Source organism: Armigeres subalbatus, chromosome 2 (assembly GCF_024139115.2).
Source record: "Armigeres subalbatus isolate Guangzhou_Male chromosome 2, GZ_Asu_2, whole genome shotgun sequence".
NCBI lineage: Eukaryota > Metazoa > Arthropoda > Insecta > Diptera > Culicidae > Armigeres > Armigeres subalbatus.
In genome coordinates, this window is record NC_085140.1 from 341,630,594 (window position 1) to 341,658,355 (window position 27,762).

Here is a 27,762-nt window from a genome sequence, read left to right on the forward strand (position 1 = left end):
TTTACAATTTTTCATAAAAGTAAAGCTTTTTTTTATTAAAATTTAACAACTTTAAAAAAGAGAAAGTCCCTCTAGCTTGGTTTAACACTGATGTTGTACAACACTTGCAGTGCACTACACTAATCGAGGCTCCTGTTTCTTTTTTTTTGTCGGAAATGTTGAACTTGACAAATAATGTCTCAACGTATTTCAAGGAACTCTAGAATGAGGGAGCATCCACAAAATACAAAATTGTACAATAGATGTTTCCTACAGTGAAAATGAGAAATGATGAGTAAGAAGTGAGACGTCTCATTCCTCACTTCTCACTTCCAATTTCTTACCTTTCACTTTTTCTTTTCACAGTAAGTGACAAGTAAGAAACTAGAAGTGAGAAATGAGAAGTGAAAATTATTAATCGAGAAATAAGAAGTGAGACGTCTCACTTTTCGGTCAAATGGCTCTCGACCATCGACCATTCCGGCCAGTCGAAAATTTTCGACCATATAACTTTTTCGGCCAAACGATCTGTTTGGCCAAACTACATTTTCAGCATAATGATTTATTTGGCCAAATGACCTAGTCGGCCAAATGATCTGGTCGGCAAAACGACATTTTCGGCCAAATGGCTCTGTCGGCCAATGACCATTTCGGCCAACCGATTTTTTTCGGCCAAATGACTTAGTCGGTTATAAGCCTTATTCGGCCAAGTGACCTTTTCGGCCAACCCTAGTAGCACAGCTCTGACCCTGGGAGGAATATTCAGACTCAAAAAATATGCATGACTGTGCAGACCTAACTTTAGTTGTCATGAAATGTCAACGCAGACCTAACTAAAAATTTTCTATAAATGGGGAGTATTGGTACTGATAATTTGCTTGAAAAGGTAAAGAGAAGAAAATAATATTGAAAATTATCAACTCATTGTTTGAAAGAGTACCCATAAATTACGTAACGCTCAGAGGGAGGAGAAGTTGGCTGAAGTGTGACAATCCATACAATATTTTTTCTGATTCAAACAAAAAGTGTGACAAAGGGGGGGGAATTGCCAATTTTCGCGTTACGTAATTAATGGACCTTCCCTAACCAAAAGCTTGCAATCGAACTGTGAAACTCTTTGTGTCGATTGTATATAGAAAAGGAGACATCAGAAAAGGACGTATGACAGTTCACGCAATCGGTAGACAAGAAATTCGTAACAGAAGAGAAAATTGTTTGGTGTGAGCCTTAATTTTCTGCTTTTGCTGAAAAGTAAATGAAAAAACAAATGGATTATATGGTGGTGCTATCCCTCGTTTTAAGTTCTAAAGTATCTAATAACATCATTACTTTTAGGAATGGGAGATAAACAACGAGATAATTCTTAGTGGAACAACTCAAACCACAAAACCAAAATATATCAAGCTTCTCTTGTCAAACTTTTGTTGCTCATTTCCTGCATCGCCATTCAGTTCTCTGTACACATTATTCGAGGTAAATTGCAAATCTCCATTTGTACTACAGTCCTGCAGCGGCCGTCGGTCTATTTTTGTCAAAAAATCTGCCTTTCCTTTTGCGCTTCGTTTTCCAGCCCACATGACCAGACAACTTCACTGATTTCCTATGTCCATCGCTCTTTAATGTTTATTCGCTGCATATCGCTCGATTCATGTTCCTCAAAGTCAACCCAATCCGCAATTACGGTAACAAAAGTTGCGTAATTTTGACCGTGAAGATCAGGGATTCGAAGAAATTTGAATAAAATCTGTGAAGTGTTCGTCGTCCGGGTTCGAATCCACAGTGAAAATAGTTTCGTGTTATAATTACACTGTATATTCGAGAATTTGGCTTGATTTCCACATCCTGATTCAAGGGGCAGAATTTAATGCACCGGTATTTTGTGATTCCCTCCGTAGAGAAGCAAAAAACAACTATAGGATCCATAAAGTACGTCACGTAAAAACCGGAGATTTTCAACTCACCCTCTTCCTTTGTCACACGATTTATCTTAAACCTCAAAATTTTTTGTATAATTCGCCAAGCTGCTCTGAATACCCAATCTCACCGCAAGCGTGGTGTACTCTGTGGATGGCCCCTATAATCCGGACATTTCTCACAGTTCCGCCTGCAATATTTCATGCGACACTTCCTTAAACAACCCGCACTCGGAACGTTGTGTAAAACTCATGTAATGCAACGTACACACCAGTCAAGCAGTTTGACGAACATTGACTCCGCCCCCAAGAAAACGCTTCGGTTGCTGCTTTGTTTGAACGTGTGTGAAGTTGTTCGAACAATAATTTGACAGTTGGCGGCTCGGTTGGAAAAAATTAAAACGGTTTGATTTTGGTTTGAGTTGTCGGGGGTGGAGTCAAGGTTCGCCGAACGTGTTTGAGCATTTGTAGTGAAGTTGCACAAACCCCCATATATTTTTTGATGGTTGGTGCTCAAGTTGTCGCTTCGGTCGTTCGTGTGTGATATTGTTGGCCGAAGAAATTGATTGTTCGTGCCTCTGTTGGCAAAACTTGATGGATGTTTGAATAAACGAGAGATGGAGTCAATGTTGGTCAAACTGCTTGACCGTGTGTACGTTCCATGACCGATTTGGTTTCCGCAACTCCAATGTGACTTGATTTGGGTTACACGCATGAGTTACAGAAATTTGTGTATGACAAGTGTGCAGCTCGAGAAATGTCTTTCTACCAAACGGTCCTTCCTTATCCCAGTTGACTATCAAATGGGACTCCGCGCCTTCTACCGAATGGAAATGCCGTGAGCCCTCATCTTCCTGAAAACAGCAGAGAAAGTTGATATTTATGTTTGCGGTTTTCACCCTTATTAAAAAACGATGCCGAGATAATGTTTATTCAAATAGTTTTCTATGATTGGATTGCGATATTTCTCGCAGTTTTCTGCCTTATTTTTCTCAATTCTCGATAATCCAACATTTTGCTTCCTAACAAATCTCGATGAAAATAAGTCGAGACAGTAGAGCTTTTTAAAACAAATCTGTATGTAAGACCAATTTTCAACCAAAATCTTAATTCAGTGAAAAAATATCTGCGCCCATCTCGCTCTGAATAAAATTCGAGTATGTACAACGTTTGAAGTTTGAATTTTTGTTCAGAACGAGCATGCATCCTACTACCGACCACTGTGCATCGCCGTCGTCGTCGCTATCTAAATTGCCTTGTTCTTTCGGAGGCACCCTTCCGTTGTTTTATGTTCGACCGTTTGGTTCGGTTCGACTGCTGCCGCTGGATCAGATGCGGATATGGAATCAAGTCAAGTATGGCAAGATATGTATTCTAATATGAAACAAATTTTTTACGACACCGAATCGACCTCTCGGCTTTGCATTGAGGGGAAGTGCTGCAGTATTGGGCATGTAGCGCAAGTGTTTGGCAAAATAATAAGATTGATCACAAAGCACTGATCTAAAATCAATCAAGAAAATCGATTACTCTACCCGCATTCGCCCATTGCTAAAATCAACTGAATCTCAAACGATTTCTTTAGATGTTTGAGTGCGCGTGTTTTTCCTAGTTCGCACAACATGAGGCGCAACGTGGAGGGTAGGCCCCTGTCTGTGGTAGGACCTCAAACGTGCCAAATGGCATAATGTTGCGATTAGGCGACGAACGTGGAGGAATCGCGCAATCCATGAATGAACTCAGGAGGCAGATCGATCGGCCGAGTTTGTTGTGCCAACCTCCATTCAGCAGCCACTTAATGATAGTGATTTGCATATTTATCGCCTTCGATTGTTGGCCACGGACAGCAGCGTTCAGCTAGTCGCTTCCGTTCCGTTGCTGCTGCTCGGTGGTTCAGGTCGAGCTGACGGCTGACTGTGAGAGATTTGCTCATCTAAATCTAGCCACAGCAGCAGTAGCCTTTAGGCAGCTCGTGGGTGGTCCTTTTCACATGTGAATTTTTCACTCCTATTGTGTCTGGGCATGTCCCTCTGGTTAGATGCTTGGTAGGTAGGCGCAGGGATCGCCCCTACGACCCTCGTTAGGTCGGAAGAAAAATCGTCTTAGGTTGATGTCAAGTAGTGGTTCTTCAACTGTTAACAGCGTACCCACTTCGCTATGTTATGGAAATTATTGTTTGGCGTCTCGTTCACTTAGCTATCGCAATCTAAATCTTTTCTGAAATTGGTTAAAATTACGTACAGAATCTAAAGGTAGCTGTGGAAAAAGTAACCATTTATGAATACTCGTAACTCCGTTTATTCGATTTAATGACTGTTCCCAAAATCCAATACTCTAATGTGACCCAATTGCGAACCACTTGCGAGTCACTGGTTTTGAGAGATGTCTTTCTCGGCGGCCGCACATCTGCGTGTTTGGGCACTCTTTAACAACATGTTTGTTAATTCTGTCCACGCCGGAACAGCTCAGTGAAAGCCGGTTCAACATGTGAAATGGGAAACGAACGGTCGCCGTCGAGCGAACAGCGGAAAACACTCCACTCGCAGACGAAGCGCGGAGAATAAGACGCCCTCGAAGTTGGCAAAAAGGTCACACGTCATTTAGGAAATTTATGACGGTAAATAGATTCCGATGGGTGCTTTGTGCTTGGATCGCTCCTCTGGACTGGCGAAGCCCAGAGGCGCTGAATAGCGCATCTAATGATCGCCAATTCACGATCGCGATCGTTTGCGGTGCGCAAATCATGAGTTTTTCGAGTTTTGATTAGTTCTGCTGGGTCATGAATCTCATTCAACGAACGCCCTATTTCCTGAAAACTTTTCATATCTAAACTGCAAGATCGAGCTGCCGTCGTCTGTAACTCATTTTCACAATCACACGAAACATCTTCATCAAGCCCTATTTAGAAGCCATTTTCATTTCTTTTGCCGCTACTATTTAGCTCTTGCAACTTGCCACTAGGCGGAAAATTGAAATGTGATTCAATGCTTGGCTCGAAATCTCCTCGTAAATCATCACTGAGACTCGCAAACCGTGTCAGAATACGCCCCCTCTCTCTGGGGAATTCTGAACAAGCCGAGGTCTCACGTTCCCCAAAAGTCTTGTTTACCCCACGACCATTAACGGATTTCAACTAGTCTTGCAAGCCCGATTTCGTTAACCACCAGACCGCGAATTCCAGTCGAAATGGAATTTCAACGAATTAAAATCGGAATGAATAATTACAATCGTCGGGTTGGTCGGTCATTCGAATGGCTTCAAAGCTTCGAAATCATTGTTTCGGTTTTGCGGTTTGGGCTACTCAGCTGCTGAAAAGAAAATGGAGGCGATGACATTTAAAATGCAGACCTCCGCCCCTCGAGGGTCCCTCGTCAATCGCAGCTCGTTCGAAGCAGAAAATACACACTCATTAATTCAAGCGGAGTGAAAACTATATCTACTGCGACCATCAACACCGGCCGGCTTCTCAACCTGATACGTAGCGTCCCAATCGGGCGATGGTTTTAAGCTCGTGGAGTTCGAAGATTGATGGCAAGGTTTGATGTGCTAATTAAGTTGATACTGTCCGAATTTGGTGATCAAAATACGTAATTAAAAGATGAAACCGCCAAGCAGAACAATGTCTTTGCGGTTTTTGGAATATAATCAGTGGGTTAGTCATTTGTACTCGAATTATATTTTTTTGCATTTGTTTAAAACTGAGTATCGAACATTTTGGAAATTAAAATTTGTTCATTTTCGGATCTTGCAAACTTAGCAAAATGAGCAATGCTTTGGTTGGTTTGAACTGTCTCGAAGACACTTTCAAATTCTTCTGGTCGTCTTCTATCCACAGCAACTTGTCAGAGAACCGTAATAGTTATCAGGACGTAATATGCTCCTAATAGTAAAGGAACTCCAGTGTTAGTCCCAGGAGACCGTACAACAGCCCAGCCCTGATTCGCTCGAGAACAATATTCGAACCCGGATTCAACTTGCTTCAATTCGTCCACCGAGAAATACGCCGCTGCTCGCACGCAACCATTCCGTGGGCCCTAAGCCACTTCTCATCCCGCCAACATGGCCGACGGCCGGCATGTTTTAACAACTCCACAGCGGAAATGACTGTCAGCTGAAACGTTAAGCTCGCCGGGAAAATTTACGACCTCCCCCCCGTCCCCATATTCAAGTTTTCGCCCTGCCCAGCAATCATAACCGCACTCTCACCCGGCTCTTATCGGGGTCGTAAAAATCTCCCAGATTTTCGTCACCAGCCACTTTTGCTGGCACACGCATTGCCGAAATTATATTGCCTCGCCTCCAGCGAACTGCCCCGTCGGTTTAGGCAAGAAGTTTTCGCGTTCAACCCGACGACTCGGTGACGTTTGGGAACGGGGGGTCCACCAGCGCCATAAATCTAATTTAATAAAATGTCCACCCGATTCGTGCCGGGACCTAATATCTCTATCCGCCTCCCGAGCGAGCTCACTCGAGTCGGGCTCACAACTTGCCAGCGCTCGCCACGCCCGCAATCGGTCGGAGCTCGCCCGCTCGATCGGAATAAGTTATTAAATTAAATCACGAAAAGTCGATGAAGCGTCTTGCGATGGAGCGAGCGGCAGGCCAGCGCGATGGTACACACCGTGGTTTAACCGAGCTGCAGGATTTCGATTTTCAACAGGGGGATTAAACGCGAACCAACGCAACGCATCACCACCTGCCGGCGACGCCCCTAATGACTTGATTTGTGTGATAGTCACCCGGCTCCTAAAGTTATGCTAATCCGACCGGGTGGCAGAAGGTTGTTGTTTTTTTGTCGCCACGTATCACACAACGACCGGAAAGGAGGTGAAAATGGGCTGAGAAGCTGCTCTACAGTTGCCGTTGATTCAGCACATTAGCAACTGAATCCAGAGCACACTTTGATTAAGTCGTATTCGATTTAGGCAAGCAAACGCACTGCATGACAAACAATACTCTTCGGGATAGCGCGAGTGACGTCATCCGTCGTAACGAGTCAACAACGCAGAAGGCGACGAAAAGTTCAAAGTCATTTCCGTCTGGTTTCGGGCCATTTTCGATGTTATCTCCGGTGCTAGTCCCTCCAGCTATGCATAGCTACAGCTTGTCATACGGTGTCGAAGTGTTGTTGGCTTGATGCGCTTTCATAAAGAATAAAAATATGACCAAGGGCCGATAATGAATTAGCCAGGTTTTTTTTTGCTTTCCCTCTCTTGTTTCTTGGCTGTTCGGAACTAGGGTTGCCAAATAAAAATCTAGGGTTTGAGCTTTCAAAAAATTGTAGCAACTAGGTTTATGGTCACAAATCGGTAAAAACCTGTGCGATATTTGAAATAATAGTAAAACTAATGATTACTGCCAAATGGCAACCCTGAATGGAACGGGAAGGCTCGAGAGCCTCCGTGCGTGGAGTGCATTAACATTTTTCTTACGAATCGTCACTGGAGCTTATCGCAAATTATCGCACCTGGGTGCGAAAGAATGGGGGTCTTTTTTCATGACACATATTCTCGGTTGGCGCAGTCCAGACAAGAGGAAAACAATTGCTCAAATAATGGAAAGCGATATCGTCGGCTCGTCGAGTTCCGAGCTAATGACGGACGCTTGATTGACAGCGGTATGCCGAAAGTGCATGTAGATCAATTAGCCGCTGACAGATGAGGAAATTTGTATCAATGAACTTTGGCAACCGTTCTGCCGTGGTGGCAACCTGGGCGGGCAAATGCAGCTCCGGTTGCTCTAGCAACCACGTGAACGCCTCGAATGGGTTGCTCTGTTTACATCTTCATTAATGAACAATGCATTCCGTTCGCGCACAAACGCCCCTCGCATCTCAAGGTCGGTGGAAGCAATAAAACCCACATTGTTGCCTATGGTCTCCCCTGCGCAAAAGCTGCTCACTGTTGAATTCGCAGGACACGCACCGCCAACCCCATAGGAAACAGTTCAGCAGTGCAATAAAAGTGCAGCCGGAAAAAAGCCGACCGCTTGTTGCGAAATTGAGGCAATTCTTGTTTATTGCGGAAATCATTTGCCGTGCGACGGAGGAACATCATTCTGCACATAATCATAGCCATCGTTAAGATAATGGGCGCCCAACGCGTATTCCCAGGAGCATAAAAAAACGCAGCAACAGCTCCAGCAGTTTCCCTTCTTCTCCGGGGAATGGAGAAAGCTGCATCTAGTTTTATCGAGACAAAATCCCAGGTGCGATTGTTGCTGCTACCTTACATGGGTTTCGATCATATGAGTGGAAGCCAGGTCTCGGTTACCTTATTACGGCACTTGATCAAGCGCTTACGGTGGCGGTGATCGAGCTGAATCGAGCTCAGCTCACCACACACCTATGGAAACGTTTACCGCTGCAAATTGAATCTTTAATGAGTAGCTAAAGAGTGATAATGAAACTCCTAAGCTCGATTAGCAATTCAGATCCGCTCGGGTGACGTACCGACACGGATCAGTGGTTGGTGTGTGTTGAAAGACGCTTTGCCACAGGAATGATTTATCGCGTTATATATTTCTTAGAAAATCGTATGATAACGAAACGATTTCCTTTTTTTTCTTGTAAAATAGGTGATAGGTGAACAATAGTAAGTCTTATAACATTCGTAAATACAATAAAGGATTACGGACGGTATTCCAGGCAGGGTTCAATTCTCGGTACAAGCTTATAAACCTAAGATTGGATGTGCCAAGTAATCATTTAAAATCGTACGAAACTGCGTACTTAGCGGAAACACGAAGAAACAGGTGCTGATGGATTAATTGATCGACCGCTCAAAGCAGAACAGGGATGGCATTGCGCATCTCAATTCGAACGAAATTCTGGAAATTCGAATGAATTTTCTCTGGAAATGCGAATGAATTCTCTCTGGAAATTCGAATAAATTTTCTCTGGAAATTCGAATTCCTCTGGAAATTCGAATGAATTTCCTCTGGAAATTCTGGAAATCTGGAAATTCTGGAAATTCTGGAAATTTGAATGGATTTCCTCTGGAAATTCGAATGAATTTCCTCTGAATTTGAATGAATTTCCTCTGGAAATTCGAACAAATTTCCCCTAGAAATTCGAATGAATTTCCCCTGGAAATTCGAATGAATTTCCCCCGAAATTCGAATGAATTTCCCCTGGAAATTCGAATGAATTTCCCCTGGAAATTCGAATGAATTTCCTCTGGAAATTCGAATGAATTTCCCCTGGAAATTCGAATGAATTTCCTCTGGAATTGAATGAATTTCCTCTGGAAATTCGAATGAATTTCCTCTGGAAATTCGAATGAATTTCCTCTGGAAATTCGAATGAATTTCCTCTGGAAATTGAATGAATTTCCTCTGGAAATTCGAATGAATTTCCTCTGGAATTCGAATGAATTTCCTCTGGAATTCGAATGAATTTCCTCTGGAAATTGAATGAATTTCCTCTGGAAATTCAGATGAATTTCCTCTGGAAATTCGAATGAATTTCCTCTGGAAATTCGAATGAATTTCCTCTGGAAATCAGATGAATTTCCTCTGGAAATTCGAATGAATTTCCTCTGGAAATTCGAATGAATTTCCTCTGGAATTGGAATGAATTTCCTCTGGAATTCGAATGAATTTTCCTCTGGAATTCGAATGAATTTCCTCTGGAAATTCGAATGAATTTCCTCTGGAAATTGAATGAATTTCCTCTGGAAATTGAATGAATTTCCTCTGGAATTCGAATGAATTTCCTCTGGAAATTCGAATGAATTTCTTCTGGAATGAATTTCCTCTGGAAATTCGAATGAATTTCCTCTGGAAATTCGAATGAATTTCCTCTGGAATTCGAATGAATTTCCTCTGGAAATTCGAATGAATTTCCTCTGGAAATTCGAATGAATTTCCTCTGGAAATTCGAATGAATTTCCTCTGGAAATTCGAATGAATTTCCTCTGGAAATTCGAATGAATTTCCTCTGGAAATTCGAATGAATTTCCTCTGGAAATTCGAATGAATTTCCTCTGGAAATTCAGATGAATTTCCTCTGGAAATCGAATGAATTTCCTCTGGAAATTCAGATGAATTTCCTCTGGAAATCGAATGAATTTCCTCTGGAAATTCGAATGAATTTCCTCTGGAAATTGAATGAATTTCCTCTGGAAATTCGAATGAATTTCCTCTGGAAATTCGAATGAATTTCCTCTGGAAATTCGAATGAATTTCCTCTGGAAATTCGAATGAATTTCCTCTGGAAATTCGAATGAATTTCCTCTGGAAATTGAATTTCCTCTAGAAATTGAATTCCCTCTGAAAATTCGAATGAATTTCCTCTGGAAATTCGAATGAATTTCCTCTGAAATTCGAATGAATTTCCTCTGGAATTCGAATGAATTTCCTCTGGAAATTCAAATGAATTTCCTCTGGAAATCGAATGAATTTCCTCTGGAAATTCGAATGAATTTCCTCTGGAAATTCGAATGAATTTCCTCTGGAAGTCAGATGAATTTCCTCTGGAAATTCGGATGAATTTCCTCTGGAAATTCGAAGGAATTTCCTCTGGAAATTCGAAGGAATTTCCTCTGGAAATTCGAATGAATTTCCTCTCTCTGGAAATTCGAATGAATTTCCTCTCTCTGGAAATTCGAATGAATTTCCTCTCTCTGGAAATTCGAATGAATTTCCTCTCTCTGGAAATTCGAATGAATTTCCTCTCTCTGGAAATTCGAATGAATTTCCTCTCTCTGGAAATTCGAATGAATTTCCTCTGGAAATTCGAATGAATTTCCTCTGGAAATTCGAATGAATTTCCTCTGGAAATTCGAATGAATTTCCTCTGGAAATTCGAATGAATTTCCTCTGGAAATTCGAATGAATTTCCTCTGGAAATTCGAATGAATTTCCTCTGGAAATTCGAATGAATTTCCTCTGGAAATTCGAATGAATTTCCTCTGGAAATTCGAATGAATTTCCTCTGGAAATTCGAATGAATTTCCTCTGGAAATTGAATGAATTTCCTCTGGAAATCGAATGAATTTCCCCTGGAAATTCGAATGAATCTCCACTGGAAATCGAATGAATTTCCCCTGGGAATTCGAATGAATTTCCACTGGACATTCGAATGAATTTCCCCTGGAAAATCGAATGAATTTCCCCTGGAAAATCAAATAAATTTCCCCTGGAAAATCGAATAAATTTCCCCTGGAAAATAGAATGAATTTCCTCTGGAATTCGAATGAATTTCCTCTGGAAATTCAGATGAATTTCCTCTGAAATTCGAATGAATTTCCTCTGGAAATTCGAATGAATTTCCTCTGGAAATTCGAATGAATTTCCTCTGGAAATTGAATGAATTTCCTCTGAAATTCGAATGAATTTCCTCTGGAAATTCGAATGAATTTCCTCTGGAAATTGAATGAATTTCCTCTGGAAATTCGAATGAATTTCCTCTGGAAATTCGAATGAATTTCTTCTGGAAATTCGAATGAATTTCTCTGAAATTCGAATGAATTTCCTCTGGAAATCGAATGAATTTCCTCTGGAAATCGAATGAATTTCCTCTGGAAATTCGAATGAATTTCCTCTGGAAATTCGAATGAATTTCCTCTGGAAATCGAATGAATTTCCTCTGGAAATTCGAATGAATTTCCTCTGGAAATTCGAATGAATTTCCTCTGGAAATCGAATGAATTTCCTCTGGAAATTGAATGAATTTCCTCTGGAAATTCAGATGAATTTCCTCTGGAAATCGAATGAATTTCCACTGGAAATTCGAATGAATTTCCACTGGAAATTGAATGAATTTCCACTGGAAATTCGAATGAATTTCCTCTGGAAATCGAATGAATTTCCTCTGGAAATTCGAATGAATTTCCTCTGGAAATTCGAATGAATTTCCTCTGGAATTCGAATGAATTTCCTCTGGAAATTCGAATGAATTTCCTCTGGAAATTGAATGAATTTCCTCTGGAAATTCGAATGAATCTTCTCTGGAAATTCGAATGAATCTCCTCTGGAAATTCAGAGGAATTTCCTCTGGAAATTCGAATGAATTTCCTCTGAAATTCGAATGAATTTCCTCTGGAAATCGAATGAATTTCCTCTGGAAATTCGAATGAATTTCCTCTGGAAATCGAATGAATTTCCTCTGGAAATTCGAATGAATTTCCTCTGAATTCGAATGAATTTCCTCTGGAAATTGAATGAATTTCCTCTAAGAATTCGAATGAATTTCCCCTGGAAATTCGAATGAATTTCCCCTGGAAATTCGAATGAATTTCCCCTGGAAATTCGAATAAATTTCCCCTTGAAATTCGAATGAATTTCCTCTGGAAATTCGAATGAATTTCCCCTGGAAATTCGAATGAATTTCCCCTGGAAATTCGAATGAATTTCCCCTGAAAATTCGAATGAATTTCCTCTGGAAATTCGAATGAATTTCCTTTGGAAATTCGAATGAATTTCCTATGGAAATTCGAATGAATTTCCTTTGGAAATTCGAATGACTTTCCTCTGGAAATTCGAATGACTTTCCTCTGGAAATTCGAATGACTTTCCTCTGGAAATACGAATGACTTTCCTCTGGAAATTCGAATGAATTTCCACTGGATTTCGAATAAATGAATTTAGTATGGAAATTCGAATGAATGAATTTCCTCTGGAAATTCGAATGAATAAATTTCCTCTGGAAATTCAGATGAATTTCCTTCGGAAATTCGGACAAATATCCTCTGGAAATTCGAATGAATTCCCTCTGCGAATTCGAATGAATTCCCTGTGGAAATTTGGATGAATTTCCTCTGGAAATTCGGATGAATTCCCTCTGCGAAATCGAATGAATTCTCTCTGCGAATTCGAATGAATTTCCTCTGGAAATTCGAATTAATTTTCTCTGGAAATTCGAACGAATTTCCTCTGGAACTTCGAATGAATTCCTCTGGAAAATCGAATGAATTTCCCTGGAAATTCGAATAAATTTCCCCTTCGAATGAATTTCCTCTGGAAATTCGAATGAATTTCCTCTGGAAATTCGAATGAATTTCCTCTGGAAATTCGAATGAATTTCCTCTGGAAATTCGAATGAATTTCCTCTGGAATTCGAATGAATTTCCTCGAATGAATTTTCTCTGGAATTCGAATGAATTTCCTCTGGAATTCGAATGAATTTCCGCAGGAAATTCGAATGAATTTCCTCTGGAAATTCGGATGAATTTTCTCTGGAAATTCGGATGAGATTCCTCTGGAAATTCGAATGAATTTCCTCTGGAAATTCGGATGAATTTCCTCGGGAAATTCGAAAGAATTTCCTCGGGAAATTCGAAAGAATTTCCTCGGGAAATTCGAAAGAATTTCCTCGGGAAATTCGAAAGAATTTCCTCGGGAAATTCGAAAGAATTTCCTCGGGAAATTCGAAAGAATTTCCTCGGGAAATTCGAAAGAATTTCCTCGGGAAATTCGAAAGAATTTCCTCGGGAAATTCGAAAGAATTTCCTCGGGAAATTCGAAAGAATTTCCTCGGGAAATTCGAATGAATTTCCTCGGGAAATTCGAATGAATTTCCTCGGAAAATTCGAATGAATTTCCTCGGAAAATTCGAATGAATTTCCTCGGGAAATTCGAATGAATTTCCTCGGGAAATTCGAATAAATTTCCTCGGGAAATTCGAACGAATTTCCTCGGGAAATTCGAACGAATTTCCTCGGGAAATTCGAACGAATTTCCTCGGGAAATTCGAACGAATTTCCTCGGGAAATTTGAACGAATTTCCTCGGGAAATTCGAACGAACTTCCTCGGGAAATTCGAATGAATAACCTCTGGAAATTCGAATAAACTTCTTCGAGAAAGTCGAATAAATTTCCTCGGGAAATCCGAATGAATTTCCTCAGGAATTTCAGATGAATTTCCTCTGGAAATGCTAATGAGTTTCCTCAGGAAATTCGAATGAATTTCCTCAGGAAATTCAGAATGAATTTCTTCGGGAGATTTGAATGAAATTCTCCGGGAAATTCGTATGAGTTTCCTCGAGAAATTAGAATGAATTTCCTTGGGAAATTCGAATGAGTTTGCTCGGAAATTTCGAATGAGTTTCCTCAGGAATTTCGAATGAATTTCCTCTGGAAATTCGAACGAATTTCCTCTGGAAATTCGAATGAATTTCCTCTGGAAATACGAATGAATTTCCTTTGGAAATACGAATGAATTTCCTCTGGAAATTCGAATGAATTTCCTCTGGAAATTCAGATGAATTTCCTCTGAAAATTCGAATGATTTCCTCAGGAAATCCGAATGAATTTCCTCAGGAAATTTGAATGAATTTCCTCAGGAAATTCAGATGAATTTCCTCAGGAAATTCGAACAAATTTACTCGAAATTCGAACAAATTTACTCAGGAAATTCGAACGAATTTCCTCAGGAAATTCGAACGAATTTCCTCTGGAAATTTGAACGAATTTCCTCAGGAAATTTGAACGAATTTCCTCAGGAAATTCGAACGAACTTCCTCAGGAAATTCAGATGAATTACCTCTGGAAATTCGAATGAATTTCCTCTGGAAATTCGAATGAATTTCCTCTGGAAATTCGAATGAGTTTCCTCTGGAAATTCGAATAAATTTCCTCTGGAATTTCGAATGAATTTCCTCTGGCAATTCGGATGAATTTCCTCTGAAAATTCGAATGAATTTCCTCGGGAAATTCGAATGAATTTCTTCGGGAAATTCGAATGAATTTCTTCGGGAAATTCGAATGAATTTCCTCGGGAAATTCGAATGAGTTTCCTCGGGAAATTCGAATGAACTTCTTCTGGAAGTTCGAATGTATTTCCTCTGGAGATGAGAAATTTTTATCGCTTTTGTCCGTTCCAGTATTGGCAAAAATGCTACTAACCGTAGCAGTGCAATGCAGTGTTGTAACCCCAAACTAATCGATCCTCAACTACCAATTTGCACATGATTTTCCTCTCTTCGCCAGAATGATCACACACACGCATCATGGCATGGCATACCATACCAACGATTACACTCAAATGCCGCTCCATAGAGGAGAGGCTTGCAATTTCCCCGCTCGACCCTTTCGGTTGCCCGCCGCGCCCGGTGCACCTGCGCCCGCAAGTGTTTGCTGGAAATTAACACTGCAAGTCATTATCGCGATCGCAAACCTGTGAACAAGAGAGTGAAACTGAGCGTTCTCCCTCGGCTGCGTCGTACCCTTCGCTGCCCAACCGGCAGACCGAACAAGCGACCACCGGAATCGGATCGGATCAGTCCCTAACTGTTATCAGGTGTGCATTCGTAAGTAGTCCCCCACTCGGTCCACCCCCTTCCAGCAGCAGCGTGGGTATCTATGCGAGCGTCAATTTGTGCGTTGGTTGCTCGCATTTACACACATGCTCTTCGCTCAAACAATGGACCATCTAACTCGATGTTTTCCCTTCTGGATCTGGTCGGACAGCGTCGTAAAATGGATAATTACTCCCGGGGGGTCACTTTACAATATTCAGCATTTGTTTCAAGCAGTGAAAGCCATTCTTGATTGATCGTCATCCTTCGTCAACCCTTTGCTGTCGGTCTGTTACTTAATTTTCGTCCGTTCCGTAAATATAGATGTCTGTCACCATCTGCGCCGCGCTGCGCTTAGGTTCAATCGGTCGTCGTAATTCATCATCAAGCGCGAGCTGAGAGCCATCGTTGCCACTAATTATGCAAATTAATTTCCGATTCCATTTTCCGTTCATCCACTCGATTAAATTAATTTCATTTTTTTAAAATTTCGTTAGAAAATCGACCTCCGCTGCTCCTGAACCCCTTGGCTGGCCGCTGCCGGCGCTCCTTTAAGCTCTTAATTAACATTGAAACAAACGATTACGAGGCATGTTTTCCCCCCGGCGCGCTCTTGCTGACTGCTACTTAGTCATATTATAGGCAGACGAGCAGCGATGGTGTTTGCGCTTTTTTCGGTGGACTAAACAGAACAGCCAGTAAGCAGCAGCAGCAGTAGATAAGATAGAAGTAGAACACGAATTTTCGAAATAAATAACACTTCTTGCAACCAGCTATCGTGGCTGTTTGGTATGTTGTTTGGTTGACCATCCGTGGCGGAGGAATTTATTGCATCTAAAAGACACGGAAGAAATCCAGAAAATGGTTAACCGGTGCAGGGTGGTGTTGTTTCTTCAATATTTAGTGTTAATATCTGTGATGTTGCTCGAATTATAAAATTATTCGATGAACAATCAGAATTGCAATCAACCTGTACGTTCGGTAACATTCGTTATATGTGCCTGAAATTTGTTTGTTTTACAATTGTCAATTAGGAACGTTCTATGGACAGATTCGTTTTACCATAAAATAATAGACAAGACATTTTTATCATTAAAAAAAAAACTGTCGTAAAAACATCGAACATTCTCCCTAGAAACTTGAAATTCCCCAACACAATAGCTGCACCTGTCCCCAGCGCGAAAAGCATAAAGCGTAATCAACGAACAACACAGAACCCAATTCAGGCGAACATCGATCGAGCAAGTCGGGGCAAGCAGCCCAGTGAGCGTGAGCGTGCGCGCGCGAAGATGATTAAATTAACGTGATAATTTTAAGGTCCCGGTTGTAATTTATCGGATCGAACCGGACCAACACGCACTCGCACCCGATATGTTTGTGCGTGGCTCCGCTCCGTGCGGATGAGTTCAGTTCATTAATAGAAATTTTATCGCCTTCAATAAATAATATTTGTAATAATTCTGCCCTTGCCGGGCGACGGAATTCGTGTTCCGTTGCGTTTGTGGTCGATCTTTTTCCTTTTTTTTTTGGGATGATGATCCAACGAATTTACAGCTGGGTTCCTGCCGATCCGCACAGGCAGATGACATTGATTGCGTAATGAAGTTCCCTTTTTCGGATGGATGCCGCGCGCGCGCAGGTACGACGAGAAATATGTGCGACAGGACAGGTTCGTTCGCAGCATGGAAATGAGGGAAGATAAATTTGTGGGAAAATATTAAGCCATTTACATTGAAATTCCATAAGTTTGCTTTGAAAGGTTAAAAGTTAGACTATGTTGGTTTCGCTAACGTATTAATAATAATGCAAAATAATTCCATCCCGAACTTCATCAGGTGTGCCTTCATGATTGCAATCTATCAAGTGTTGTTTTTGAGCTGCAATGGTTGTCCAGTATTGATGTTCCTAGGAGAACATCTGCACGAAGGTTCTTTATAAGGCCCATTATTGCACTGCGATATTTTAATTCTTTATAAATTGTGAAACACTTCGTTGGCATTGACTGGGAAAAGAGGCTTTCACGTAATAGTATGGGAAGTTGCTCGGTTGTGGGCATTGCCCGGTTGGGGGCACCCCTGCGTAACCTACAACCGTGACCACTTATAGCCAATTTGATGATTGTCATTCGCGTGCAATGTCAGCACGATGTTTTATTGTTGACACCGGAGAGAAATGACGGGCATGAACAGTAACCAGTTGATCACAAATTTTCATCTTTTTTTTCCTCTTCGGATGAATTTCCTCTGAAAATTCGGATAAATTTCCTCTGGAAATTCGGATGAATTTCCTCTGGAAATTCGGATGAATTTCCTTTGGAAATTCGGATGAATTTCCTCTGGAAATTCGAATGAATTTCCTCTGGAAATTCGGATGAATTTTCTCTGGAAATTCGGACGAATTTCTTCTGAAAATTTGGATGAATTTCCTCTGGAAATTCGGATGATATTTTTTTGAAAAAATGATGATTTTTTTTTTAAATTCAGATGAACTTTTCTTGGAAATTCGGATGAATTTCCTTTGGAAATTCGGATGAATTTCCTTTGGAAATTCGGATGAATTTCCTTTGGAAATTCGGATGAATTTCCTTTGGAAATTCGGATGAATTTCCTTTGGAAATTCGGATGAATTTCCTTTGGAAATTCGGATGAATTTCCTTTGGAAATTTGGATGAATTTCCTTTGGAAATTTGGATGAATTTCCTTTGGAAATTCGGATGAATTTCCTTTGGAAATTCGGATGAATTTCCTTTGGAAATTCGGATGAATTTCCTTTGGAAATTCGGATGAATTTCCTTTGGAAATTCGGATGAATTTCCTTTGGAAATTCGGATGAATTTCCTTTTGAAATTCGGATGAATTTCCTTTGGAAATTCGGATGAATTTCCTTTGGAAATTCGGATGAATTTCCTTTGGAAATTCGGATGAATTTCCTTTGGAAATTCGGATGAATTTCCTTTGGAAATTCGGATGAATTTCCTTTGGATGAATTTCCTTTGGAAATTCGGATGAATTTCTTATGGAAATTCGGATGAATTTCCTCTGGAAATTCGGATGAATTTCCTCTGGAAATTCGAATGAATTTCCCCTGGAAATTCGAATGAATTTCCCCTGGAAATTCGAATGAATTTCCCCTGGAAATTCGAATGATTTTCCCCTGGAAATTCGAATGAATTCCCCTCTGGAAATTCGAATGAATTCCCCTCTGGAAATTCGAATGAATTCCCCTCTGGAAATTCGAATGAATTCCCCTCTGGAAATTCGAATGAATTTCCTCTGGAAATTCGAATGAATTTCCTCTGGAAATTCGAATGAATTTCCTCTGGAAATTCGAATGAATTTCCTCTGGAAATTCGAATGAATTTCCTCTGGAAATTCGAATGAATTTCCTCTGGAAATTCGAATGAATTTCCTCTGGAAATTCGAATGAATTTCCTTTGGAAATTCGAATGAATTTCCTCTGGAAATTCGAATGAATTTCCTCTGGAAATTCGAATGAATTTCCTCTGGAAATTCGAATGAATTTCCTCTGGAAATTCGAATGAATTTCCTCTGGAAATTCGAATGAATTTCCTCTGGAAATCAAATGAATTTCCTCTGGATTTCGAATGAATTTCCTCTGGAAATTCGAATGAATTTCCTCTGGAAATTCGAATGAATTTCCTCTGGAAATTCGAATGAATTTCCTCTGGAAATTCGAATGAATTTCCTCTGGAAATTCGAATGAATTTCCTCTGGAAATTCGAATGAATTTCCTCTGGAAATTCGAATGAATTTCCTCTGGAAATTCGAATGAATTTCCTCTGGAAATTCGAATGAATTTCCTCTGGAAATTCGAATGAATTTCCTCTGGAAATTCGAATGAATTTCCTCTGGAAATTCGAATGAATTTCCTCTGGAAATTCGAATGAATTCCTCTGGAAATTCGAATGAATTTCCTCTGGAAATTCGAATGAATTTCCTCTGGAAATTCGAATGAATTTCCTCTGGAAATTCGAATGAATTTCCTCTGGAAATTCGAATGAATTTTCTCTGGAAATTCGAATGAATTTCCTCTGGAAATTCAAATGAATTTCCTCTGGAAATTCGAATGAATTTCCTCTGGAAATTCGAATGAATTTCCTCTGGAAATTCGAATGAATTTCCTCTGGAAATTCGAATGAATTTCCTCTGGAAACTCCGAAAAATTTCCTCTGGAAATTCGAATGAATTTCCTCTGGAAATTCGAATGAATTTCCTCTGGAAATTCGAATGAATTTCCTCTGGAAATTCGAATGAATTTCCGCTGGAAATTCGAATGAATTTCCGCTGGAAATTCGAATGAATTTCCGCTGGAAATTCGAATGAATTTCCGCTGGAAATTCGAATGAATTTCCGCTGGAAATTCGAATGAATTTCCGCTGGAAATTCGAATGAATTTCCGCTGGAAATTCGAATGAATTTCCGCTGGAAATTCGAATGAATTTCCGCTGGAAATTCGAATGAATTTCCTCTGGAAATTCGAATGAATTTCCTCTGGAAATTCGAATGAATTTCCTCTGGAAATTCGAATGAATTTCCTCTGGAAATTCGAATGAATTTCCTCTGGAAATTCGAATGAATTTCCTCTGGAAATTCGGATGAATTTCCTCTGAAAAATCGGTTGAATTTCTTCTGGAAATTCGAATGAATTCCTCTGGAAATTCGAATGAATTTCTCTGGAAATTCGAATGAATTCCTCTGGAGATTCGAATGAATTTCCTCTGGAAATTCAGATGAATTCCTCTGGAAATTCGAATGAATTTCCTCTGGAAATTCGAATGAATTTCCTCTGGAAATTCAGATGACCTTCCTCCGGAAATTCGAATAACCTTCCTCTGGAAATTCGAATGACCTTCCTCTGGAAATTCGAAAGAATTTCCTCTGGAAATCGAATGAATTTCATTCGGAAATCAAAATGAATTTCCTCTGGAAATTCGGATGAATTTCCTCGTGAAATTCAAATTAATTTCCTCGGGAAATTCGGATGAATCTTCCTCTGGAAATTCGGATGAATCTTCCTCTGGAAATTCGGATGAATCTTCCTCTGGAAATTCGGATGAATCTTCCTCTGGAAATTCGGATGAATCTTCCTCTGGAAATTCGGATGAATCTTCCTCTGGCAATTTGGATGAATTTCCTCTGGAAATTCGGATGAATTTCCTCTGAAAATTCGGATGAATTTCCTCTGAAAATTCGGATGAATTTCCTCTGGAAATTCGGATGAATTTCCTCTGGAAATTTGGATGAATTTCTTCTGGCAATTCAGATGAATTTCTTCTGGAAGTTCGAATGAATTTCCGCTTTAAATTTGAATGAATTCTCTCTGGAAATTGAATGTCTAGAATCTCTGGAATCGAATGAATTTCCTCTGGAAATTCGAATGAATTTCTTTCGGAAATTCGAATGAATTTTCTCTGGAAATTCGAATGAATTTCCTCTGGAAATTCGAATGAATTTCCTCTGGAAATTCGAATGAATTTCCTCTGGAAATTCGAATGAATTTCCTCTGGAAATTCGAATGAATTTCCTCTGGAAATTCAAATGAATTTCCTCTGGAAATTCGAATGAATTTCCTCTGGAAATTCGAATGAATTTCCTCTGGAAATTCGGATGAATTTCCTCTGGAAATTCGAATGAATTTCCTCTGGAAATTCGAATGAATTTCCTCTGGAAATTCGAATGAATTTCCTCTGGAAATTCGAATGAATTTCCTCTGGAAATTCGAATGAATTTTCTCTGGAAATTCGAATGAATTTCCTCTGGAAATTCGAATGAATTTCCTCTGGAAATTCGGATGAATTTCCTCTGGAAATTCGAATGAATTTCCTCTGGAAATTCGAATGAATTTCCTCTGGAAATTCGAATGAATTTCCTCTGGAAATTCGAATGAATTTCCTCTGGAAATTCGAATAGGCATTTCCTCTGGAAATTCGAATGAATTTCCTCTGGAAATTCGAATGAATTTCCTCTGGAAATTCGAATGAATTTCCTCTGGAAATTCGAATGAATTTTCTCTGGAAATTCGGATGAATTTTCTCTGGAAATTCGGATGAATTTTCTCTGGAAATTCGGATGAATTTTCTCTGGAAATTCGAATGAATTTCCTCTGGAAACTCAAATAAATTTCTCTGGAAATTCGAATGAATTTCCTCTGGAAGTTCGAATGAATTTCCTCTGGAAATTCGAATGAATTTCCTCTGGAAATTCGAATGAATTTCCTCTAGAAATTCGAATGAATTTCCTCTCGAAATTCGAATGAATTTCCTCTCGAAATTCGAATGAATTTCCTCTCGAAATTCGAATGAATTTCCTCTAGAAATTCGAATGAATTTCCTCTCGAAATTCGAATGAATTTCCTCTGGAAATTCGAATGAATTTCCTCTGGAAATTCGAATGAATTTCCTCTGGAATTTGAATAAATTTCCACAGGAAATTCGATTGAATTTCCTCTGGAAATTCGAATGAATCTCCTCTGGAAATTCGAATGAATTTTCTCTGGAAATTCGAATGAATTTCCTCTGGAAATTCGAATGAACTCCCTCTGGAAATTCAAATAAATTTCCTCTGGAATTTCGAATGAATTTCTTCTGGCAATTTGGATGAATTTCCTCTGGAAATTTGGATGAATTTCGTCTGGAATTTTGGACCAATTTCCTCTGAAAATTCGGACGAATTTCTTCTTTATTGTTTATTTTGTGGAAATTATTGAATTTTTACATTGATTTTTTTTTAATTGTTTATTGCTAATATTGATTTTTTTATGGAAATTTTTTTCTTTTTTCTTGAAACATTTTGATTTCCTCACGGAGAATTCATTTTATTATAATTGCAATTGTTGCTTTTAAAAATGCTTATTTATTTTTGTTTTGTGGAAAATTCATTATTGTTTCGGAAATTTTGCATTATTTATGGAGATTTTATATTATTGGCAATTTTCAAACTTTTTATGAAAAATTTCTAATGCTTCATGGATTCTTTTTTGCTGCGGAAGACACTGATATTTGCTTTTCTTATTGCATAATCGCTGTTTTTCGCCATTAAGTTACCCTTTTACTCTCGTTTCTCGTTGTGTTCACCATTTTTTGCTATAAGCGTTGCGTACCTGATGTTTGAAATTGCCATAGGCACCGAATTTATTATCGACTGATCAAAAAATTCAAGCTTGTCGACTGGACTATATCTTGAAACTATTCTCCAGTGTTGATAGATCGCAATTCATCTAAAGTGCTACATCCGTTGCATTATTTGAAAATCAAATCGCGAGAATATCACTTCCATGTAGCTTTGTTTACATTACTACCAGCCCTCAGAATATCAAACCGAAATCTGAACGCTCACGTCCATCATCGTTTCCTGCAACCATGACAGCGTTACAAAAGAATTACAATTAGGTGCCTACAACTGAACGCATTGTTCTTCACTTGTCACCGAGCTCATACACGCAAGTGGCGATGGCACGCTTTTTCCCTTTTGTCCCACAATACGGCAGAACGCACCACTGACTGGCACGGCATGGCGGCATGGCAGTGAGCCGGGTTGACAAACGAACCGTAATTGGAAGGACAGTTGCGATTTTTTTCGCCCCATGCTCGCGATAATATTTGTCACATTCGCACGTCAACCGTTAAGGCCGAGTTCCGTTCGTTCGCCACAGACGTTGTGGTTCCGTGTTGTGCCGCGGGGCTTAGGCGAAGAAGGTCATGTCACTCACAGTCGGAACGCGGATTGTCACGACGGCAGCTGGGTTCGAACCTGGCGCTCGCGTGAAGCGCCCCATAATTTCCAAACCAACTGCGATCCGCGGTGTTGACCCCTGCCGTGGTGGCCGGCTGCTGGCGGCGCCTTCCTGATCCTGCTGCTTCTCCAGCGCCGAAAGCAGCGACTGGGCCATATGTTCCGAGAGGGAAGCTACCCTTCCCGTTGCTGCTGGAAAGTTGCTTCCTATCGCTGCTGGGGCTGCTGCTGAGCCGTTGATTAAAATGTAAGGAGAACGGAGTAATGCGGCGTGGCGCAAGTGCGCTCAGTCGGTCGGTTTTGGTCTGCAAGGGCACAAATTATGCTAATTAGGCTTTTGCTTTGAGCCGAACTTTTTCACTTGAGTGCAGTTGCAGTTGCAACCAGGATGCGAAAAGGAAATTGCACCTTTTCGGTGGTACTTTACGTTCGTGCTGTTGCTGTTGTGGATGCCGTGGAACGGGAGATGATCGATGGGATCACTGGCAAGGCCATTTGTATAGCGGTCGGTCGGTGTTGTCGTATTTGACAAACGGACTGGAAGTTTCTTTCATTCTCGATGTGGAACTGTTCCAAGCCTGGGCAGGTGGATGTCCCTCGAGGTAGGATATATTTAAATGCATCCAATGAGTTGTGTTAATTACAATTGCGGCTTTGTCCACAGTCTATCTGACAAGTTTTGAGGTTATCTCCTTGTTTACAATCAATTATGCGATCGCTTATCGTGAGACGGTGAACGAGTTCACCGAATACTTATACTGTCACCAGTATGCTTAGCATTGAACTGGACTTTATCAGAAAAATGTCCTCATTACGTACTGTTTTTGAAGCTTACAATCGATTGTGGATGTTTCATAGCAATTTCAGATGTCCTTATCTACACCTAAGAAACCATGTGCAAAAGACCGGTTCAGGTTTTAGTTGCGTGAAACAGATCGTTGCTATGAATTCGGAGCAAAAAATTTATGATTATGTATGAATTTTGTATTCTAGGCATGGTCGCCATAGAGACTAGTTTGGCAGCACTGTCACTGTACTGATAAATTACTCCGCTCATGAAAATCCAACAGATATTTGGACTTTAGCCGAGACACAATAGTTATTTATGCAACAGACCACCCACTTTGTGCATCAATACCATCACCTACCGCATCGAGCAACCGTCAACCACCAAACCGGGTCCATCACTTTTGACAGCCGATCGCAAGATAAAGTCAGCGAAAAGCATTCATTTCGTGCGGACTTTTCTCCACTTGACGGAACGAACCTACCGAACAAGCACCGAACAAGTGTTGGCGAAAATTGGCCGGCGGTAATTTTCAATTACTTTTCCGCATACATTTACCGAACTGCTGCCTCTCGTTTTCACACATTTTCCCATTTTTATTGTTTCACCGAAAAGGTAGTTAGCTGCCTTGAAGGTTTTTACGTGTTTTTTGTGGCCTTAAATACGAATCGATTGAGTGCTACTACCGACCACCGACCAAGGGTCGGCAACGCTCGGACAATTACGATGATTGAAACAATTAACGGCAGCGCGCTGCTTTGCCATCGTACACCGCGAGGAGGCGCTTCGGTGCAGTCAGTCCAGTCAGTGATGCCAAGCGGTGTCCACTCACAAGCAAGCTCGCAGTGCAAACAGTGATATTTAAATGAACGGTTTAATGATTGTTATTAACACAGATTATTGAACTCGTTACGAGAGATGCAATGGTGAATGTTCTGTCCGGTATCGATCCAGTTCGGGGGAAACAATTCAATCAGAACATTATATATAATGTTGGGTAATGGCGGCCTACGGGGGGTAATGCATAAAAAGGCGGAAATTGAGTGCTGAATCCATCTGTCATAACTTTGTATGACGCGGGCTCCATTACCAGTGGTGAATGAGGTGGGAAATTGAAATTTCTTCTTCGCTGGTACCCTTTGTGTAAATATTAATTCCATTTTAAGGCGGCGAATCTTCTAATTCTTTAAGAGGCCGCGTTTGTTGCAAGCTACATTGTTTTTTCGTGGGTCATTGATCTTGCTCGCGCATCCTAAAACCAGCAAGCGTAACTTGTTAGCCGCAGTTGACTGAGGGGATTCAAGTTTTACGGCATCATAATCTTTAAAAACTTGGTTGAAAGGCACATAACGATTTGTAAGGCGCACCCGTCGAGAACGAAAAGCGAACCATTCGTAACGGTTCGGTTGGCTCGTCGTTACTTTGGGAGCCGCCGCCATTCGCTCAATGAAATATTTCGTAACTGCTCGTTCTGTTCATCATAACATACATGTTTGCATGTTTGTCAATCGCGTCTTCATCGTTTGTTGTTCGGCATGTCAACCAGCCACGACGTCATATGATCACCAGTGGCGCCACCGTTTTCCTTAATGCCCCAACCCTTCGTAGGTGAAGCTCCCTTCTCTTCTTTCGCTGTAGTTGCCGAGAGAAACGTCAAAACCGCAAACATATTACCGAGCCAATCACGTTTCAAACGGGAGAAAACATAAATAATCATTGCCGTATCGCTTCTGCACTGCGCCAACCATCCAGCCGATCCAACCAAACAACATCACAACAAACGCCATCAGTGTGGACAAGTCGGGGAGAGGAGGGCGAGGCAAAAGCGAAAAAGGTGCACCTTAAATAATCATAAATTTAACACTTTTGCATCCGCCGGAGTTGCAGTTCTCGCGATGCAACTGCGCGCAGGGCCGCCGGTGCGGATGCATACCTGTGCGGTTCCCGTGGCAACGGCGGCCGTCGCGTCCGCCTGTTGGCATGTGTATGCAAAACAATCTCTCGGTGCGAAAAAATCGTAAACTAGCGATAATAAATAATAAATTAATTAAATTCCATCAACATTTTGCCTCTTTAGAGGTGTTATCGATGCTGGTGGCTCGACGAATGCGGGCGAACGCGAACATCCGAAGCGAATAACAAATATTTGCTGGCAGTGCTTTCAGTGCATTTGGTTTCCTCGCGTGCTGAGGTTAGGTTAGAAATCGATGACGGGTGGAATTGGGTTGCCTGATAGCGCGGAGGACCCCTCGTCATCTGTCCGGGGGGTGCGCTTGTTCGGTGGAGATTGCTCCACGCTGATTCTGGCAAGCGCAGCAGGTGAGAACTAAACGAGTTGTGTTTGATCATGTCATCTGTTCAGTTCACAGGTCATTGCCGTTTTAGATACGCCGGGCTGGCATAATCACTTTTGTTGGGACTTTGGTCCTGTTTTGCGAAGTACTTGAACGTACAAATTCTAGGAATGTTTGCAAATATTTGAGAAATATAACACTTTCGAGTCGTCAATCTGATAACCTAACTTCAAATGCTATAAAAGTGGAGATTCCATTTAAAACTGTTTTTTTCGGGAGCCCAAATTGTTTTAGTTTCTTGATTAATTTTATAATTTCATGAAGAACCGTTGCAGCGGTATTGCAAAAGCTAACGAAAGCCTTCAGCCATTATTTAGGTGGAGTCACAACTTTATCTTATTCGGTGGATAATTATTGATTTCATCATTCGTCATCTTGATGTCTTTTAAACTATTTCAAATATCAATTTCATATCCCAGTCCATAACCATTAACCAGTCAAGCAAATTGCTAATCATCGCTAACCTGTCCCCCTTTTGTCTTTCTCACTCTCCTCATTCCAGGCGCATGTTCCCCACCGTCCGGGTATCGTTCTCCGGGCCCCTCCGGCAGGTGACTCCCGCCGACCGCTACGTGGTGCTGCTAGACGTCGTTCCCGTCGACAACCGGCGCTACCGTTACGCGTACCACCGTTCGGCGTGGCTAGTGGCCGGTAAGGCCGATCCACCGCCGCCGCCCCGGCTGTACGCCCATCCGGACACCCCCATCGGTGCGGATGCCCTCCGCAAACAGGTTATCTCCTTCGAGAAAGTCAAGCTCACCAACAACGAGATGGACAAGAATGGCCAGGTAGGTTTCGAAAACACATGAATTGTAATTTGATACGATCTTATAAATCACGACAACCGAAGATCTGGTCCCGCCGCTGGTAACCGCGCGTTTAGTCGTGTTTCCAGAGGTTGTTCGATTTGCGTCTGCGCGATCGTTCCGTGATAAATTCGGCATCATTAGATTCCGCGCGCGAGGCCCGGCGCGTCCCGCTGCGGAGCAAAACATGCGCTTCGACATGATTTACACGATTTTCTGTCTGTCAAATTATTTCAACCTGACTTAATTCCCGGGAGCGCTGAGCTCAGAGCTCGTGCCACAGAACTGGGGTTAACGATTCGGTGGTTGCCTGTCAGAATGTTGGAATCGACGAAACCGAACACCCACGGCAGTTGTGCGTCCCGAAATTCTCGGAATCCTAGATGGAGCGATACAAAGCGAAGAGCATTCTTCACCGTCAATTTGCTCCGGCTAAACATTTGAGGCGCCCTCCTCTGTAACTGGGGCGACGCCAAACTTCATATCTGTCTTTTGTTTTGACAGATGACAAGTGCATCGTGACATGTTTCATTAATCTTTCGGATCCCGCCGGAGCATTAGCCTACCGTATCTGTGTGACTCATAATCGAGCGACGGACAAGGCATGAAACTCGGCGAAGGAAAAGTTATGAAGTGCGATGATCGTTTCATGTTATGAAGGTCATAAAAACAAACAATATTTTAATGATGGTTCCGTTCGTTGATGTGCTGTGCCTCCTCTTCCTCCTTTGCATCCACCTCCACCTAGGAGAAAGCGGTTGGACATCGATAGGCCGAAAAAAGGGGTTAATTTCCATAATATCCAAATAATCGTATTTTTCGTCGGTGAGGGCGATGGCCACGTGCGGTTCAAAGAAAATCGATATCCAACACCACGAACGTCGTCGTTCCACAATATAATTATGCCTTCATAAAGACAATAATTTATACTTCA

General features: G+C 41.1%; 1 protein-coding gene across 7 annotated transcripts in view; it reads left to right on the plus strand.

Annotated features, from left to right (window-relative positions):
• Positions 1-27,762, plus strand: part of LOC134212856 (T-box protein H15-like) — a 129,508-nt gene that overhangs the window by 54,216 nt on the left and 47,530 nt on the right. For all 7 annotated transcript variants that reach the window (XM_062691095.1, XM_062691096.1, XM_062691098.1 and 4 more), the window contains exon 4: positions 26,525-26,810. In XM_062691095.1, coding sequence (XP_062547079.1) covers positions 26,525-26,810 — 286 coding nt within the window. The remainder of the gene's footprint in view (positions 1-26,524; positions 26,811-27,762) is intronic.